General features: G+C 46.9%; 1 protein-coding gene and 1 long non-coding RNA gene across 2 annotated transcripts in view; one reads left to right on the top strand and one right to left on the bottom strand.

Moving 5' to 3' along the window:
• Nucleotides 1-3347, bottom strand: part of LOC141098569 (uncharacterized) — a 37078-nt gene extending 33731 nt beyond the window's left edge. The window contains exon 1 of the long non-coding RNA XR_012234286.1: nt 2976-3347. This is a non-coding gene — a long non-coding RNA (uncharacterized lncRNA). The remainder of the gene's footprint in view (nt 1-2975) is intronic.
• LOC141098568 (cytochrome P450 2C5-like) overlaps nt 1-17859 on the top strand; it is a 119179-nt gene that overhangs the window by 63435 nt on the left and 37885 nt on the right. Inside the window, exon 6 of the mRNA XM_073586474.1 lies at nt 1327-1503. Within this exon, the coding sequence (XP_073442575.1) occupies nt 1327-1503 (177 nt within the window). The remainder of the gene's footprint in view (nt 1-1326; nt 1504-17859) is intronic.

The following is a 17859-nucleotide window of genomic DNA, read 5'->3' as shown; positions in this document are numbered from 1 at the left end:
ATATTTGGTTTCCAGTACCATCTCTATGCTGATGACACCCAATTATACGCTTCTTCTCCTGACACCACGCCAGCCTTTCTAGAAAACACCGGCGATTGTCTAAACGCTGTGTCTAACATCATGTCCTCACTATATCTGAAACTGAACCTGTCAGACTGAACTCCTTGTGTTTCCTCCCACTACTAATGTACCTATACTCGACATTGCAATTTCCGTGTGTGGTTCCACTATTACTCCCCAGCAACATGCCCGCTGTCTTGGGGTCATGCTTGACTCCGAGCTTTCCTTTGTCCCCCACATACGATCACTGGCTCGCTCTCAAAAACATTTCTAGAATTTGACCTTTTCTTACTTTTGACTCCGCAAAAAATCTCTTATTGTTTCTCTTATTCATTCTCGTCTTGACTATTGTAACTCTCTTCTAATCAGTCTCCCTCTTACCAAACTCTCCCCCCTCCAATCTGTCTTGAATGCTGCTGCCAGGATCATATTCCTCGCCAATTGTTACACCGATGCCACCTTGTGCCAGTCATTACACTGGCTACCCATCCACTCCAGAATCCAGTGCAAACTTATTACCCTCACCCACAAAGCTCTTCATGGCTCAGCACCACCCTACATCTTCTCCCTTGTTTCAGTATACCATCCTACCTGCGCCCTCCGTTCTGCTGATGACCTGAGGTTAGCATCCTCAATAATCAGAACCTCCCACTCCCGTCTCCAAGACTATACACGTGCTGCGCCAATTCTTTGGAATGCACTTCCCAGGTCAATATGATTAGTCCCCAATCCCCACAATTTTAAGCGTGCCCTGAAAACTCATTTATTCAGACTGGCCTACCGCCTCAACACATTAACCTAATCTATCCCTATGTGGCACAGCCAAAAGTTTTTACCATAACCAGGATCCCCGCATCATGTTCCCACATGCTTTATGCATCCATTAGCCCTCTGGGTCGGTACTGTTACACATTTAACATTATGGCTGGTCCATACAATCAGGGCAACTGTTACCACCCACCTTTCGTGTCTCCCTTTTTTCCTCATAGATTGTAAGCTTGCGAGCAGGGCCCTCTTTCCTCTTGGTATCTGTTATGATGTATGTGATTATTGTTATGCTGTAATGTCTATTGTCTGTACAAATCCCCTCTGAAATGTAAAGTGCTGCGGAATATGTCGGCGCTATAGAAATAAAATTTATTATTATTATTATTATCTATGCTTTGATTGTTGAATAACTCTTAGTTTGTGTGAGTTTTGAAACTTTTTATATATATATATATATATATATATTTGATGGAATAATGTGACTTTTTGTATTTGAAGCTATACAACAGTTATCCCTCACTGGTTGGCTGGCTGCCAGGGAGTCATAGAACAATGAGCAAAAACCACCTCGAGGTGCAAAACTTTGTAAGGGAGACCTTCACAAGAAAGCAGAGAGAACTGGATGTGAACAATCAGAGAAACCTTATTGATGCCTTCCTTGCAAAGCAACAAGAGGTATGGTATGCTAGTATTTAAAAGGGGTCTGTCAGCAAATTTTGTTCCTATAAAATGCTGATCGTTCAGAATAGGAGAGCAGTAGAGGTCCTAAAAGGGGTATTCCCATCTCCAAGATCTTAGGCTAGTTTCACACTAGCGTTCTCGGGTGCAGTGCAGGGCCTCCGCTAAGCCCCGCCCCCGGCTGTGCCCCCTCTGGTCAGCTCCTCCTAGGATCACAAGACGCTGCATGCGATCAGTGTACTCTATATTTAGCGTTGGGTACACTGACCGTTAGCTGGCCGTGCGCTGGTATGATTTTGCTGGCTCTGCGCCCAGCACACAAAAACATGCTGTGTTGCATTTTTGCGCACTGGGCGCAGCGTGAAAAGGGTGCAGCGCTAGTAAAATCAAACCAGCACCCGACCAGCGCACGGTAAGCATACCCAACGCTAAATATAGGGTACACTGATTGCATGCAGAGTCATGCAATCAGAGGAGGAACTGACCGGAGGGGACGCGGCCGGGGGCGGGTCTTAGTGGCGGCCCTGCGCTTGGCCCGAGAACGCTAGTGTGAAACTAGCCTTGTATTAGTAGTAGTAACAATAATAATAAGATTAGCAAATACCTTCAATTAGAAATGTAGTATACTTTTTCTGATAAGCTACTTCGCTAACCCCATGTGCAAGGCATTACAGTAGCTTAGGTATCCATGATTACAACCAGTAACAATTAACTATCACTATATTAGAAGTCGTAACTAGTGATGAGAAAGCAATAAAATGCCTGGGTGCACATTACTCATATCAAACACTTTATACAGCTCAAGAGGAAGAAAACCAGAACTCTAGTGTAACCTTGGCTTTTATCCTAAGTCCTGTGACAAAGCTTGTTGGAGAGTTGATATTGTCTTTTAGGATTGCTACTTCCTCTAGGAGGCACTATAGTTTTAGTCCTCTTCCTTTCTGAAGAGACAATTTGCATATATCTATTCAAACGCTCCCTGCTCACAGTTAAAGAGGAAGGTTTTCATATAGACCAGACAGAGATGGAAGAAGAAAGTGCACAGAATGCTTTGTGCTTGTCAATCCCCCTGTCCAGGAGGCACACATGCATGTGTCGAGCCCTGCCACTGCCATTGCACATTCACAAGCACAATCATTAAACACTTCCACCTGCTTGTCCCAACGTAGGTTTAAGCTGTCCTTACCAAATGTCTTATAGCACAAGCAAAATACCCAGCCACCCACAGGCTAAATGGTCATATTTACAGACTTCTTGCCCTGGAAATCTTGCCTTTCAGACTTGGGGACACTTTGGGTTTCCGCAGCCTCATTGTGGCGTACATCCCTCGCCTTACATCAGCACGTGTCTCATAACAACACCCATGCCAAAGAAAACCCTGTTTGGGAGAGAACAGACAATTCGCGGCGCCCTAAGTGCGTAAACACAATATTGTAGTCTTTAAAGGGTGCACAATTTTATGCACTCACCTGATAGAAGACTATAAAGCTTTGGATTATGTATCCTCAAAAATCCTTCCTTTTGGGATACTTCCCAGAAGACAGGGCTTGCAGCTTGCCTCGGGTGGATCCAGGTGAAAGAGCCAGGTTCAGGCTCACACAGGATGAGTAAATCAAGAAAAACACATCCAGCCCATAAACGGCAGCGCTTCCCAGGACTCACATCCAAAGATGATATTCCATATTTTTTTTATTTCATAGGTTAAAAAAGAGATACAGCGCGTTTCGGATACAGTGTATATCCTTCATCAGGTATCATAAAAACATAGTACAAATCCTAATAGTATAAAATTCAGTTACACTTATATATAGTAGCAACCTTTTATCCCAGTCTCAGAAACTTGATTTAGGGTGTGGACCAAGTTCAGGAACACAGTTCAGAAACACACCCACTGATTGATCCAACCTTGACAACATAGATGCAAGACAGAAAAGAAAAAAAAAAAAAACCCAGAGAGAGAGAGAGAAAAAAAAAAAAAAAGCAACGTTCAAACTCTCTCTTTGATATCATTCAATCCAATTGGATATAATGTTCCCAGACGATATATCCAAAACATTTCTTTCCGGTTTAAAAGAGCATTCCTATTTGCAACACCAGAGGGTATCTGCTCCACCGGAGTTACTTTTATGTTAAAAATTTTGTTATGTTTAATTAGTAGATGCCTTGAGAGACTATGTTTTAAAAAGCCGTTTTTTGCTCTATTTCTGTGACCATTAATGCGGGACCGCAGTGTCTGCACAGTGCGCCCACATATTGCAAACCGCAACTGCATGTGATTACATATACAACAAAATCACTGCTACAGGTGAGTCTTTGTGAAATCTCAAAGACCTCACCAGTACTATTACCTTTGATGGTTTTAGCCCCGTGATGTAGGATCCCACAGGTACAACATTTTTTAGAGGTGCAAGGGGGAAAACTTTGAAAAATTTGGTGGCCCCCAGTAAATTAAAAAAACAGTTGGATTCAAAAGGAAAAAACTATAAAAAAAAAGTATGGATCAAATTTTATGTGGTGTTTCTCAAGGAACCGGAGTTTTTAAATGCACCTCTAAAAAATGTTGTACCTGTGGGATCATAGATCACGGGGCTAAAACTATCAAATGTAATAGTACTGGCAGTGGCGTAGCAACTGTTTGTGGCGCCCGGGGCGGTTGAAAAATTTGCCGCCCCTTTGGACGTTGATAATCCGGAAGCATCCGAAGAGCCCACACTACACTCAAAGATCTAATTTTTAGTCTGCTACTAACTCTGCTGTTATTATTTCTAGACTTTCATCTTCTTGCAGTTCTCTATATATATGTATGTATTAGCTTGATGATGCTGGATGAAGACCTAATGGCTTTTTTAATAATAATTTTTAATAATGTGACAGACCTTACATATTGGATTATATAGAGCCCTGTTTTTTATTGCGTACCGTCCTGTCTTGTTAGCTGTATAATGCAATGATGGCTGATGGAGCATGGGAAAGCTTCCTTTCTAATGGAGGAGCTGATGGACTGGTAGTCTGGTCACCGGATCCTCGATCAGCAGTCATTTTATATCTAAAAAGAGAGGGGGCTATGTAATAAAAGAGGGCACTGTAAATAACAAAATTAACAAGAATACACTATGTAAGAGACAGCACTATACATAACAGCAGAGGAAGCTATATAATAAGGGACGGCATCATATATAACTAGAGAGGATGGTACGTAATAAGGGATGGTGTTATACATAGAGTTGAGCGACTTTTGTTTTTTTAGGGTCGAGTTTCGTTTCGTGAAACCAGACTTTTCCAAAAGTCGGGTCGAGCAAGATCGTCCGATTATAGGGAAAAGTCGGGGTCGTCCCGAAACACGAAACCCAATGTAAGTCAATGGGGAATAAAAGTCGGCAGTGAGAGGAGGACAGGAAACACACCTACAGTGCCCATTTGAATGCCAAAGGCATCAATTCTTCTTACTTAAGCTTGTCAACCTTAATTAACTTCATAATACAAGTTACGCACTGAAAAATGGGGGTTATTTGGCTAAAGTTGTGGGGGGGGGAGGGCTGGCTGCAGGTTTTCATGTGCCCTGGGCGAAAGAGCGCCCCTTTAACACATACCACAACTCATCATGCTCCGATACGGAAGAGAAATAGCGGTATAGTACAATGAAAAATACTTCACTTTTTACATCTCATGACAAGGCCCATCTATTTCTCCATACAGAATCATTGGTCCCATATAATGTTTGAAACAGTATATGATGAGCTCCACATAATGCTACAGTATATGTTGGTCCCCATGGATGAAGCTCCACTGTCTAATGGGCCCAAATAATGCTCCAAACATAATGGGCCCCATTTCTAATGCTCTAGTGTATAATGGGCCCTGTAAATGCTGCTCCAGTGTCTGATGTCCACCTTTGGAATGTTCCAGTGTATGGTGGGCCCCATCTATCAGTCTCCAGAGTATAGTGCTCCCCAAAAATTGCTGTCCCAACATTGAAAACAATCAAATAAGTCTCCTCGCTAGGGAATCCCTGTACTAGTCTGGACTCCTCGTCGTCCCCATCTTCCATCTCACTGCACAGTATTTCAACCTTGCAAGTGCTGTGATCCTGAGCAAGCAGGGGGGGCACACTCGTTGGCTACGGCACTGGCACAGGGCCTCTGATAGTACGGTGGTGTGTCTGATGGCGGGTGGGCCGAACCTGCACTTTCATCTGCAGCTTCCTCTTTGTCACCGTGTAAGATGGAACTGTATATGGGAAGGGTAACCTGAATTTCATCAGGGTCAGATTCAGGCCGTGTAGCGTGCGAGGGGAATGTAGTGGTCTGGGTCAATGTACCAGCAGATTCATCGAGCAGTGGCTGGGCATCAGTGCACTTGTGTCACCCCCAGGAGTACGGTCGCCACAGTGGCATTACCTTCTTCCTAGGGAGTGTGATGTCATGCTTGGGAGCAACGAACGATCTCTCTAGCAGGTTAACTGTTTGGGCGGCGTTATTCCCACGAGTCATGACCCTCCAAACAGCGTTCATGAAGGCAAAGTGTTTGTTTTACGTGGGCAGTATGGTTGCAAAGCTGAACCTTAAAGGAATGTCCAGAAGGGCACCACCAGGAGTGGAGCCTACGGTTAAATTCGACTCCACCTGGGAAACCTCAACCATGCCAGCTACAGAACAGATGCACACATTGCAAGCTTAATTCCGTTAACGAACGAGACTCCGTCATGCCCCGTGGTCCAAGTCCGGCTTACTAGAGGGACACGTGAGGCTCTGGAACATGAGATTGGCCAATAACTGGTGTGTCATGCCCTTACATGTCCGTGGCTGCATGTGCGCTACACTGAAAAGGCCAGTGTTTGTCGCTTACAGGTGCAGATAACCCGCTGAACAACGTTAGTGATGGGGATCACTGATTACAATTATTACCCGTGAACAATGATTTCCCAGTAAGTGCAGGTCAACTGCAGTTCCGGAATTAGGCCTAACCGTCATTCCTGAAAAAATGAAAAACTTACGTGTGCAAACCACAGGTGCTGTAGCTTGCTTAACAGCTCGCCAGCCGTTCTCACGCCCAGTATGGATTACACGTGATTGCACAAAGGTTAGAAAGGGTACCGTATCCCCGGATAACATGTATGGATAGCGTACACATTCAAAATATATGTCTCAGGAGGCAGGCTCAGACGGTGTTAGGCCCAATATGCATTGCACGTGATTGCACAAAGGTTAGAAAGGGTACCGTATCCCCAGATAACATGTATGGATAGCGTACACATTCAAAATATATGTCTCAGGAGGCAGGCTCAGACGGTGTTAGGCCCAGTATGGATTGCACGTGATTGCACAAAGGTTAGAAAGGGTACCGTATCCCTGGATAACATGTATGGATAGCGTACACATTCAAAATATATGTCTCAGGAGGCAGGCTCAGACGGTGTTAGGCCCAGTATGGATTGCACGTGATTGCACAAAGGTTAGAAAGGGTACCGTATCCCCGGATAACATGTATGGATAGCGTACACATTCAAAATATATGTCTCAGGAGGCAGGCTCAGACGGTGTTAGGCCCAGTATGGATTGCACGTGATTGCACAAAGGTTAGAAAGGGTACCGTATCCCTGGATAACATGTATGGATAGCGTACACATTCAAAATATATGTCTCAGGAGGCAGGCTCAGACGGTGTTAGGCCCAATATGGATTGCACGTGATTGCACAAAGGTTAGAAAGGGTACCGTATCCCCGGATAACATGTATGGATAGCGTACACATTCAAAATATATGTCTCAGGAGGCAGGCTCAGATGGTGTTAGGCCCAGTATGGATTGCACGTGATTGCACAAAGGTTAGAAAGGGTACCGTATCCCTGGATAACATGTATGGATAGCGTACACATTCAAAATATATGTCTCAGGAGGCAGGCTCATACGGTGTTAGGCCCAGTATGGATTGCACGTGATTGCACAAAGGTTAGAAAGGGTACCGTATCCCCAGATAACATGTATGGATAGCGTACACATTCAAAATATATGTCTCAGGAGGCAGGCTCGGACGGTGTTAGGCCCAGTATGGATTGCACGTGATTGCACAAAGGTTAGAAAGGGTACCGTATCCCTGGATAACATGTATGGATAGCGTACACATTCAAAATATATGTCTCAGGAGGCAGGCTCAGACGGTGTTAGGCCCAGTATGGATTGCACGTGATTGCACAAAGGTTAGAAAGGGTACCGTATCTCCGGATAACATGTATGGATAGCGTACACATTCAAAATATATGTCTCAGGAGGCAGGCTCAGACGGTGTTAGGCCCAGTATGGATTGCACGTGATTGCACAAAGGTTAGAAAGGGTACCGTATCCCCAGATAACATGTATGGATAGCGTACACATTCAAAATATATGTCTATACATCAGGAGGCAGGCTCAGACGGTGTTAGGCCCAGTATGGATTGCACGTGATTGCACAAAGGTTAGAAAGGGTACCGTATCCCCGGATAACATGTATGGATAGCGTACACATTCAAAATATATGTCTCAGGAGGCAGGCTCAGACGGTGTTAGGCCCAGTATGGATTGCACGTGATTGCACAAAGGTTAGAAAGGGTACCGTATCCCCGGATAACATGTATGGATAGCGTACACATTCAAAATATATGTCTCAGGAGGCAGGCTCAGACGGTGTTAGGCCCAGTATGGATTGCACGTGATTGCACAAAGGTTAGAAAGGGTACCGTATCCCTGGATAACATGTATGGATAGCGTACACATTCAAAATATATGTCTCAGGAGGCAGGCTCAGACGGTGTTATGCCCAGTATGGATTGCACGTGATTGCACAAAGGTTAGAAAGGGTACCGTATCCCTGGATAACATGTATGGATAGCGTACACATTCAAAATATATGTCTCAGGAGGCAGGCTCAGACGGTGTTAGGCCCAGTATGGATTGCACGTGATTGCACAAAGGTTAGAAAGGGTACCGTATCCCTGGATAACATGTATGGATAGCGTGCACATTCAAAATATATGTCTCAGGAGGCAGGCTCAGACGGTGTTAGGCCCAGTATGGATTGCACGTGATTGCACAAAGGTTAGAAAGGGTACCGTATCCCTGGATAACATGTATGGATAGTGTACACATTCAAAATATATGTCTCAGGAGGCAGGCTCAGACGGTGTTAGGCCCAGTATGGATTGCACGTGATTGCACAAAGGTTAGAAAGGGTACCGTATCCCTGGATAACATGTATGGATAGCGTACACATTCAAAATATATGTCTCAGGAGGCAGGCTCAGACGGTGTTAGGCCCAGTATGGATTGCACGTGATTGCACAAAGGTTAGAAAGGGTACCGTATCCCTGGATAACATGTATGGATAGCGTGCACATTCAAAATATATGTCTCAGGAGGCAGGCTCAGACGGTGTTAGGCCCAGTATGGATTGCACGTGATTGCACAAAGGTTAGAAAGGGTACCGTATCCCTGGATAACATGTATGGATAGTGTACACATTCAAAATATATGTCTCAGGAGGCAGGCTCAGACGGTGTTAGGCCCAGTATGGATTGCACGTGATTGCACAAAGGTTAGAAAGGGTACCGTATCCCCGGATAACATGTATGGATAGCGTACACATTCAAAATATATGTCTCAGGAGGCAGGCTCAGACGCTGTTAGGCCCAGTATGGATTGCACGTGATTGCACAAAGGTTAGAAAGGGTACCGTATCCCTGGATAACATGTATGGATAGCGTACACATTCAAAATATATGTCTCAGGAGGCAGGCTCAGACGGTGTTAGGCCCAGTATGGATTGCACGTGATTGCACAAAGGTTAGAAAGGGTACCGTATCCCCGGATAACATGTATGGATAGCGTACACATTCAAAATATATGTCTCAGGAGGCAGGCTCAGACGGTGTTAGGCCCAGTATGGATTGCACGTGATTGCACAAAGGTTAGAAAGGGTACCGTATCCCCAGATAACATGTATGGATAGCGTACACATTCAAAATATATGTCTATACATCAGGAGGCAGGCTCAGACGGTGTTAGGCCCAGTATGGATTGCACGTGATTGCACAAAGGTTAGAAAGGGTACCGTATCCCCGGATAACATGTATAGATAGCGTACACATTCAAAATATATGTCTCAGGAGGCAGGCTCAGATGGTGTTAGGCCCAGTATGGATTGCACGTGATTGCACAAAGGTTAGAAAGGGTACCGTATCCCCGGATAACATGTATGGATAGCGTACACATTCAAAATATATGTCTCAGGAGGCAGACTCAGACGGTGTTAGGCCCAGTATGGATTGCACGTGATTGCACAAAGGTTAGAAAGGGTACCGTATCCCTGGATAACATGTATGGATAGTGTACACATTCAAAATATATGTCTCAGGAGGCAGGCTCAGACGGTGTTAGGCCCAGTATGAATTGCACGTGATTGCACAAATGTTAGAAAGGGTACCGTATCCCCGGATAACATGTACGGATAGCGTACACATTCAAAATATATGTCTCAGGAGGCAGGCTCAGACGGTGTTAGGCCCAGTATGGATTGCACGTGATTGCACAAAGGTTAGAAAGGGTACCGTATCCCCGGATAACATGTATGGATAGCGTACACATTCAAAATATATGTCTCAGGAGGCAGGCTCAGACGGTGTTAGGCCCAGTATGGATTGCACGTGATTGCACAAAGGTTAGAAAGGGTACCGTATCCCCAGATAACATGTATGGATAGCGTACACATTCAAAATATATGTCTATACATCAGGAGGCAGGCTCAGACGGTGTTAGGCCCAGTATGGATTGCACGTGATTGCACAAAGGTTAGAAAGGGTACCGTATCCCCGGATAACATGTATGGATAGCGTACACATTCAAAATATATGTCTCAGGAGGCAGGCTCAGACGGTGTTAGGCCCAGTATGGATTGCACGTGATTGCACAAAGGTTAGAAAGGGTACCGTATCCCCGGATAACATGTATGGATAGCGTACACATTCAAAATATATGTCTCAGGAGGCAGGCTCAGACGGTGTTAGGCCCAGTATGGATTGCACGTGATTGCACAAAGGTTAGAAAGGGTACCGTATCCCTGGATAACATGTATGGATAGCGTACACATTCAAAATATATGTCTCAGGAGGCAGACTCAGACGGTGTTAGGCCCAGTATGGATTGCACGTGATTGCACAAAGGTTAGAAAGGGTACCGTATCCCTGGATAACATGTATGGATAGCGTACACATTCAAAATATATGTCTCAGGAGGCAGGCTCAGACGGTGTTAGGCCCAGTATGGATTGCATGTGATTGCACAAAGGTTAGAAAGGGTACCGTATCCCTGGATAACATGTATGGATATCGTACACATTCAAAATATATGTCTCAGGAGGCAGGCTCAGACGGTGTTAGGCCCAGTATGGATTGCACGTGATTGCACAAAGGTTAGAAAGGGTACCGTATCCCTGGATAACATGTATGGATAGTGTACACATTCAAAATATATGTCTCAGGAGGCAGGCTCAGACGGTGTTAGGCCCAGTATGGATTGCACGTGATTGCACAAAGGTTAGAAAGGGTACCGTATCCCCGGATAACATGTATGGATAGCGTACACATTCAAAATATATGTCTCAGGAGGCAGGCTCAGACGTGTTAGGCCCAGTATGGATTGCACGTGATTGCACAAAGGTTAGAAAGGGTACCGTATCCCCGGATAACATGTATGGATAGCGTACACATTCAAAATATATGTCTCAGGAGGCAGGCTCAGACGGTGGAAGGCACAGTTGGATTTGACGGCCCAGATTACACAGAGGAGGAGCAGGGAGAGGTAAAGATTGCAAATGCTGGAGCCCTGCCCAAGCAAGGGGGGCCCACTCGTGGGCGTCGGTACTGACACTGGGCCCCTCATAGTACAGCGGTGTGTCTGACGGCGGGTGTGCACCACCACAGTCAGAGACACTTGATTGCACTATGAGGGACCCTGTGCCAGTGCCCGCGCCCAAGAGTCGGCCTACCCACCTGTCCAGGGCAACAGCACTCACACGGTGTCGTGCGCTAGGTGGTGACCCCGGCCATGGGGGGGAGGCAGCACAGTTAGGGAGTTTTAGAAAGTGGCATATGTTGATGTTGGACATTCAGCTGATGCAAAAGGCGAAATAGGTCAAGTTCCAGGAAGAGGTGGACCAAAGCAAGCCATTTTTCTGTCACCCTATGTGTCATCAGGGGAAGGTGGGACAAAATCCTTGGAAACCCATGCATGGTTCATTTTAATGAAGGTTAGATCATCCACATTTTGGGTTGACAGACGGGTCCTTTTTTCTGTCAGGATTGATCCAGCTGCACTGAAGACTCTTTCCGATAGCACACTTGCAGCTGGGCAAGCGAGCTCCTGTAAGGCATATTGGGCCAATTCAGGCCAGGTGTCCAGTTTAGCGGCCCAATAGTCAAAGGGGAATGACCTGTGTGGGAGAACATCGATATGGGAGGAAAAGTAGTTTGTAACCATGGTTGACAACTGCTGTCTCCTGTCACTTTCCATCGATGCAGTATTACCAGTTGTGTGAGCGGTATTTGAAAAATCACTCCACAACATTGTCATGAAACCCCTGTCTCCAACGCCACTTCTGCTGTGTGCACCACGAACACCTCTGCCAAGCTGCCCCCGGCCCGTACGGCTCGTGTGAGAACCATCACCGCTGCTGTGTGCTGGGAATGCCTCAAGCAACCGATTTACCAGAGTTGCTTGTTTATTAGCCAATATTAGGTCAAGGTTCTCCTGTGGCATGATGTTTTGTAATTTGCCTTTATAGCGTGGATCCAGGATGCTGGCCAACCAGTAGTCGTCATCGTTCATCATTTTGGCAATGCGGGGGTCCCTTTTTAGGATCCGCAAGGCATAATCTGACATGTGGGCCAATGTTCCCGGTGTCAATGATGCACTGCGAGTGCTGGTTGGAGGAGCACTTTCTGGCAAATCCACATCCCTCCAGTCACGCACAAACCCTGTACCAGACCTTGCCACGCCAACATTTTCACTTGCCCCACGAGATGCATCCTCCTCCCCTAAGTAATCATCCCCATCATCCTCATCCTCCTCCTCTTCTTCCTCCACCTCGTCCAGGAGAGGTCCCTGAGCAGACAATGGCTGAATGTCATCAAGGATTCCCTCCTCCTCTTCCTCCTCATCAACATTGGCTGCAGACGCCTGCTCCTTAAGGTGCGTCAAAGTTTGCATGAGCAGACGCATAAGTGGGATGCTCATGCTTAGGATGGCGTCGTCTGCGCTTACCAGCCGTGTGCATTCCTCAAAACACTGAAGGACTTTACAGAGGTCTTTCAGCTTCGACCACTGCACACCTGTCAACTCCATGTCTGCTCTCAAAGTGCCTGGCCGTGTATCCTCCCACAAATGCATTATGGCCTGCCTCTGCTCGCACAGCCGCTCCACCATGTGCAGGGTGGAGTTCTACCTTGTTGCAATGTCGATAATGAGGCGGTGGTTGGGAAGGTGGAGCAATCGCTGCAGCTTCTGCATACGAACGGAGTGTACAGGCGACCGGCGGATGAGCGCGCACAGTCTTCGCACCTTCTGGAGCAGGGCTGTTAACTCCGGATAATTTTCAAGGAAGCACTGCACCACCAGGTTCAAGGTGTGAGCCAAGCAAGGTATGTGGCTGAGTTTTGAAAGGGCTATGGCTGCCACAAAATTACGGCCGTTATCACTAACTACTTTGCCTGCCTCAAGATGTACACTGCCCAGCCATGACTCAGTTTGTCGCTTCAAGTACTCGGCCAGCACCTCGGCGGTGTGTCTGTCGCCCAAACACATCATCTGCAACACAGCCTGCTGACGCTTTCCACTAGCTGCTCGATAGGGGGACACATCGTGTGCAACAGTGGCAGCTGCAGATGGAGTGCTCGTACGACTGCGCTCTGTGGACGAGCTTTCGCTTCTGGAGGAGGAGGAGGAGGAGGGTGGAACGCCTACAGCCAACTGTTTCCTATACCGTGGGCTAGGCAGCACTGTCCCACCACCGCTGTCCCCTGTGGACCCTGCATCCACCACATTAACCCAGTGCACAGTGATGGACACGTAACGGCCCTGGCCATGCCGACTGGACCATGCATCAGTTGTGAGGTGCACCTTTCCGCTCACTGACTGCTTGAGTGCATGGACAATGCGGTCTTTCACATGATGGTGGAGGGCTGGGATGGCTTTGCGAGAGAAGAAGTGGCGACTGGGTAGGTCATAGCGTGGTACTGCATAGGCCATGAGTTCGCGGAAAGCTGTGCTTTCCACCAACTGAAAGGGCATCATCTCAAACGAGATTAGTTTGGCAATGTGGGCGTTCAAACCCAGTGTACGCGGATGAGAGACTGAGTACTTTCTTGACCTACTCATAGTGTCTGGGAGGGTGAGCTGGACTTGAGAGCTGCATATGGTGGAAGTAGCGGTCGACAGGGCGGACTGAGAGAGGGTTGATGATGGTGATGGAATTGGTGTTCTTTCTGATGGCCTAGAATCAGTCTTTCGTTGATATAACAGTGGGATTCCCTGACTGCTGTGGCCTTGCAACGACACCTCAACATTTGCTGCTGTGCTAACTGGTGGGCTTACAGTGGGGGAAACAATGTAGCGTTGATGACTACCTTCGTTGTGATCAGTTGCACATGTGGCACTTGAGGTTTGGTGTTGTGTCCACGCTTGCAAGTGCATGCTGGTTAAATGTCTAAGCATGCAACTGGTATTCAAATTTTTCAGATTTTTCCCTCGGCTAAAGGTCTTTGCGCACTTCTTACAGATAACCTTGGCCTGATCATGAGGATTTTGTTCAAAAAAGTGCCACACTGCACTCTTCCTACTTTGGCAGACATTTTGCGGCCTAGCACGCTGTGATCTTTTGACCCTCTGGACAAGCTGTCCAGCAACTCTTTTTATGTTTGTAACCTGTCTTTGGAGTGCTCCGGGCCTGCCAGATAACAGCTGTTGCGATGTCGATGTCTGCTGTGGATGCTCCTCATCTGAGCTATTGGAAGCAGCACCCTCTTCCCCCAATGGATGCCAATCTGGGTCAACAACTGGGTCATCCATCACCTCCTCTTCTATGTCATGTGCACCTTCCTCTGTGTCACCATGTATGGTGGTATTGTGTGCGGGAAGGGGCACCTGAGTCTCATCAGGGTCAGAATCTGGCTCTGTACACTGCGAGGACAATGTAGTGCTCTGAGTGAATGTACCAGCAGAATCATCCATCAGCAGCTGTGCATCAGTGCACTCCATGTCAGATTCATCTTGGCCTGGGTAATTCACCATTTGACTTGATAATCCAGGCATGGTATGTGAAAACAGCTCCATGGAGTAATCAGTAGTATGGCCTGCGTCATCCTTCAATCTTGGTTGGGGTGAAGGACACAAGGAAAGGTGTGGTTCATGAACATGAGCCTCCAATGACGACTTAGTGCTTTTACTTTTTACAACTGAAGAAGAGGAGGCGATAGAGCTGGAGGCTGAGTCAGCAATGTAAGACAAAACTTTTTCCTGATGCTCTGGCTTTAAAAGCGTTTTGCCAACTCCTAGAAAACTAAGCGTTCGAGGCCTTATGTAGCCAGATGATGACGCAGGCTCAACACCTCCTGCATTCGGTCCTATTTTGCTCTTGCCACTACCATCAGATCCACCACCAACACCATCATTACCAGCTGCCAACCCCCGCCCAATTCCACGGCCTCTTCCACCAGCCTTCCTCATTTTTGGTAGAAATGTAGACAAAATCCAACAAACTATATAGTATGTAAAACAAGGTACAAGGTGTCTATAGGACAGGGGAGATTTTGAATTTCTGCACACACTTTTGGACACTGGACACTTTTGGATTGTGTGAGGCCCACTGATATCTGAGCGCTATGTGACAGGCTCGATGGCACAGCTGTGACCTAAGTGACTAGAGAATAAGTGAGATTTTGAATCTCTGCACACACTTTTGGACACTGGACACTTTTGGATTGTGTGAGGCCCAATGAATATCTGAGCGCTATGTGACAGGCTCGATGGCACAGCTGTGACCTAAATGACTAGAGAATAAGTGAGATTTTGAATCTCTGCACACACTTTTGGACACTGGACACTTTTGGTTTGTGTGAGGCCCAATGAATATCTGAGCGCTATGTGACAGGCTCGATGGCACAGCTGTGACCTAAGTGACTAGAGGATAAGTGAGATTTTGAATCTCTGCACACACTTTTGGACACTGGACACTTTTGGATTGTGTGAGGCCCAATGAATATCTGAGCGCTATGTGACAGGCTCGATGGCACAGCTGTGACCTAAGTGACTAGAGGATAAGTGAGATTTTGAATCTCTGCACACACTTTTGGACACTGGTCACTTTTGGATTGTGTGAGGCCCAATGAATATCTGAGCGCTATGTGACAGGCTCGATGGCACAGCTGTGACCTAAGTGACTAGAGGATAAGGGAGATTGGATTGCTTTTAAAAAAGCAGTTTGCGGAGCAGTGGGTAAACAGCAATGCCAGCCTGTCAGGAAGCCTTAAAAGGCAGCCCAACAACCAACACCACTGATACACCACTATATAGCCTCCCCTTGCACTGCACACAGTGACTGGTGTGTTGTGCAGGCCAAATTGCTATCAGCAGCAGAAGCAGTTTTTTTTTCTTCTCAGCAGGACAAAAAAAAAAATTGGGATTGCTTTTAAAAAAGCAGTTTGAGGCCCAATGAATATCTGAGCGCTATGTGACAGGCTCGATGCCACAGCTGTGACCAAAGTGACTAGAGGATAAGGGAGATTGGATTGCTTTTAAAAAAGCAGTTTGCGGAGCAGTGGGTAAACAGCAATGCCAGCCTGTCAGGAAGCCTTAGAAGGCAGCCCAACAACCAACACCACTGATACACCACTATATAGCCTCCCCTTGCACTGCACACACAGTGACTGGTGTGTTGTGCAGGCCAAATCGCTAGCAGCAGAAGCGGTTTTTTGGTCTTCTTCCCTGCCTAACGCTCTCCCTACAGAATCAGCAGCAACCTCTCCCTATACTGAGATCGGCAGAAGTAAGATGGCGGTCGGCGTGCACGCCCTTTTATACCCCCTGTGACGCCCACCAAAGCAAGCCAATCACTTGCATGCCCTTCTGAAAGATGGTGGTGACCCGTGCCTATGTCATCACGTTGCCCACAGTGTCCGTGGATCCTGATTGGCTGAAAAAGAGCGCAAAACAAACTTTTGAAACGCGACTTTGGCGCGTAAGTCGCCGACCTCGTGGCCGACCTCATCCTAGGGTCGGGTTTCGTTTCATGAAACCCGACTTTGACAAAAGTCGGCGACTTTTGAATTTTTTCGACCCGTTTCGCTCAACTCTAGTTATACATAATAAAAGAGGAAACTATGTAACTAAGGATGGTGTTATACAGAATTAGTGAGTACACTATATACTAAGGGACTGTATTAGACATAGTGAGTACACTATATACTAAGGGACTGTGTCAGACATAATAAATTATAATGTCTTCCTCCACCTCCCCCTGTTCCTAAGGCCATTATAAGTCCCCCTTCCTCCCATCCCAATCCCCCACACCCCTCATTGTCCTCCTCCCCTCACATCCCATTATTGTCCTCTCCCCCACCCCATCATTGCCCTCTTCACCACCTCCATCATTTTCTTCTCCCCACCACTATCTTTGCTTTCTCCCCTACCACTCCCATCATTGCCCATTCCACCACCTCCATCATTTCCTCCTCCTCCACCACCCCCATTTATTGCCCTTTCCACCACCACCGTCATTGCATTCTCCCCCACCACCCCATCATCATTTATTTTTCCCCCACCACCCCATCATTGCCCTCCCCATCACTCCCATCATTACCTTCTCCCCATCACCCCCACCCTTGCCTTCTCCCCATCATTGCCTTCTCCTTCACCCTATCACTGCCTTCTCTCCATCACTCCCTTCATTGCTTGCTCCATCACCCCATCATTGTCTGCTCCATCACCCCCATCATTGCCTGCTCCATCACTCCCATCATTGCCTTCTCCTTCACCCCATCACTGCCTTCTCCCCATCACTCCCATCATTGCCTGCTCCATCACCCCATCATTGTCTTCTCCCCATCACTCCCATCATTGCCTTCTCCATCACCCCATCACTGCCTTCTCCCCATGACTCCCATCATTGCCTGCTCCATCACCCCATCACTCCCATCATTGTCTGCTCCATCACCCCCATCATTGCCTGCTCCATCAGTCCCATCATTGCCTTCTCCTTCACCCCATCACTGCCTTCTCCCCATCACTGCCTTCTCCATCACCCCATCACTGCCTTCTCCCCATGACTCCCATCA

This window comes from Dendrobates tinctorius, unplaced genomic scaffold (assembly GCF_039654945.1).
Source record: "Dendrobates tinctorius isolate UK_male_01 unplaced genomic scaffold, ASM3965494v1 ptg000093l, whole genome shotgun sequence".
Classification (NCBI taxonomy): Eukaryota; Metazoa; Chordata; class Amphibia; order Anura; family Dendrobatidae; genus Dendrobates; species Dendrobates tinctorius.
The sequence above is the reverse complement of the archived record's forward strand: the minus strand, read 5'-3'. Positions and strand labels throughout refer to the sequence as shown.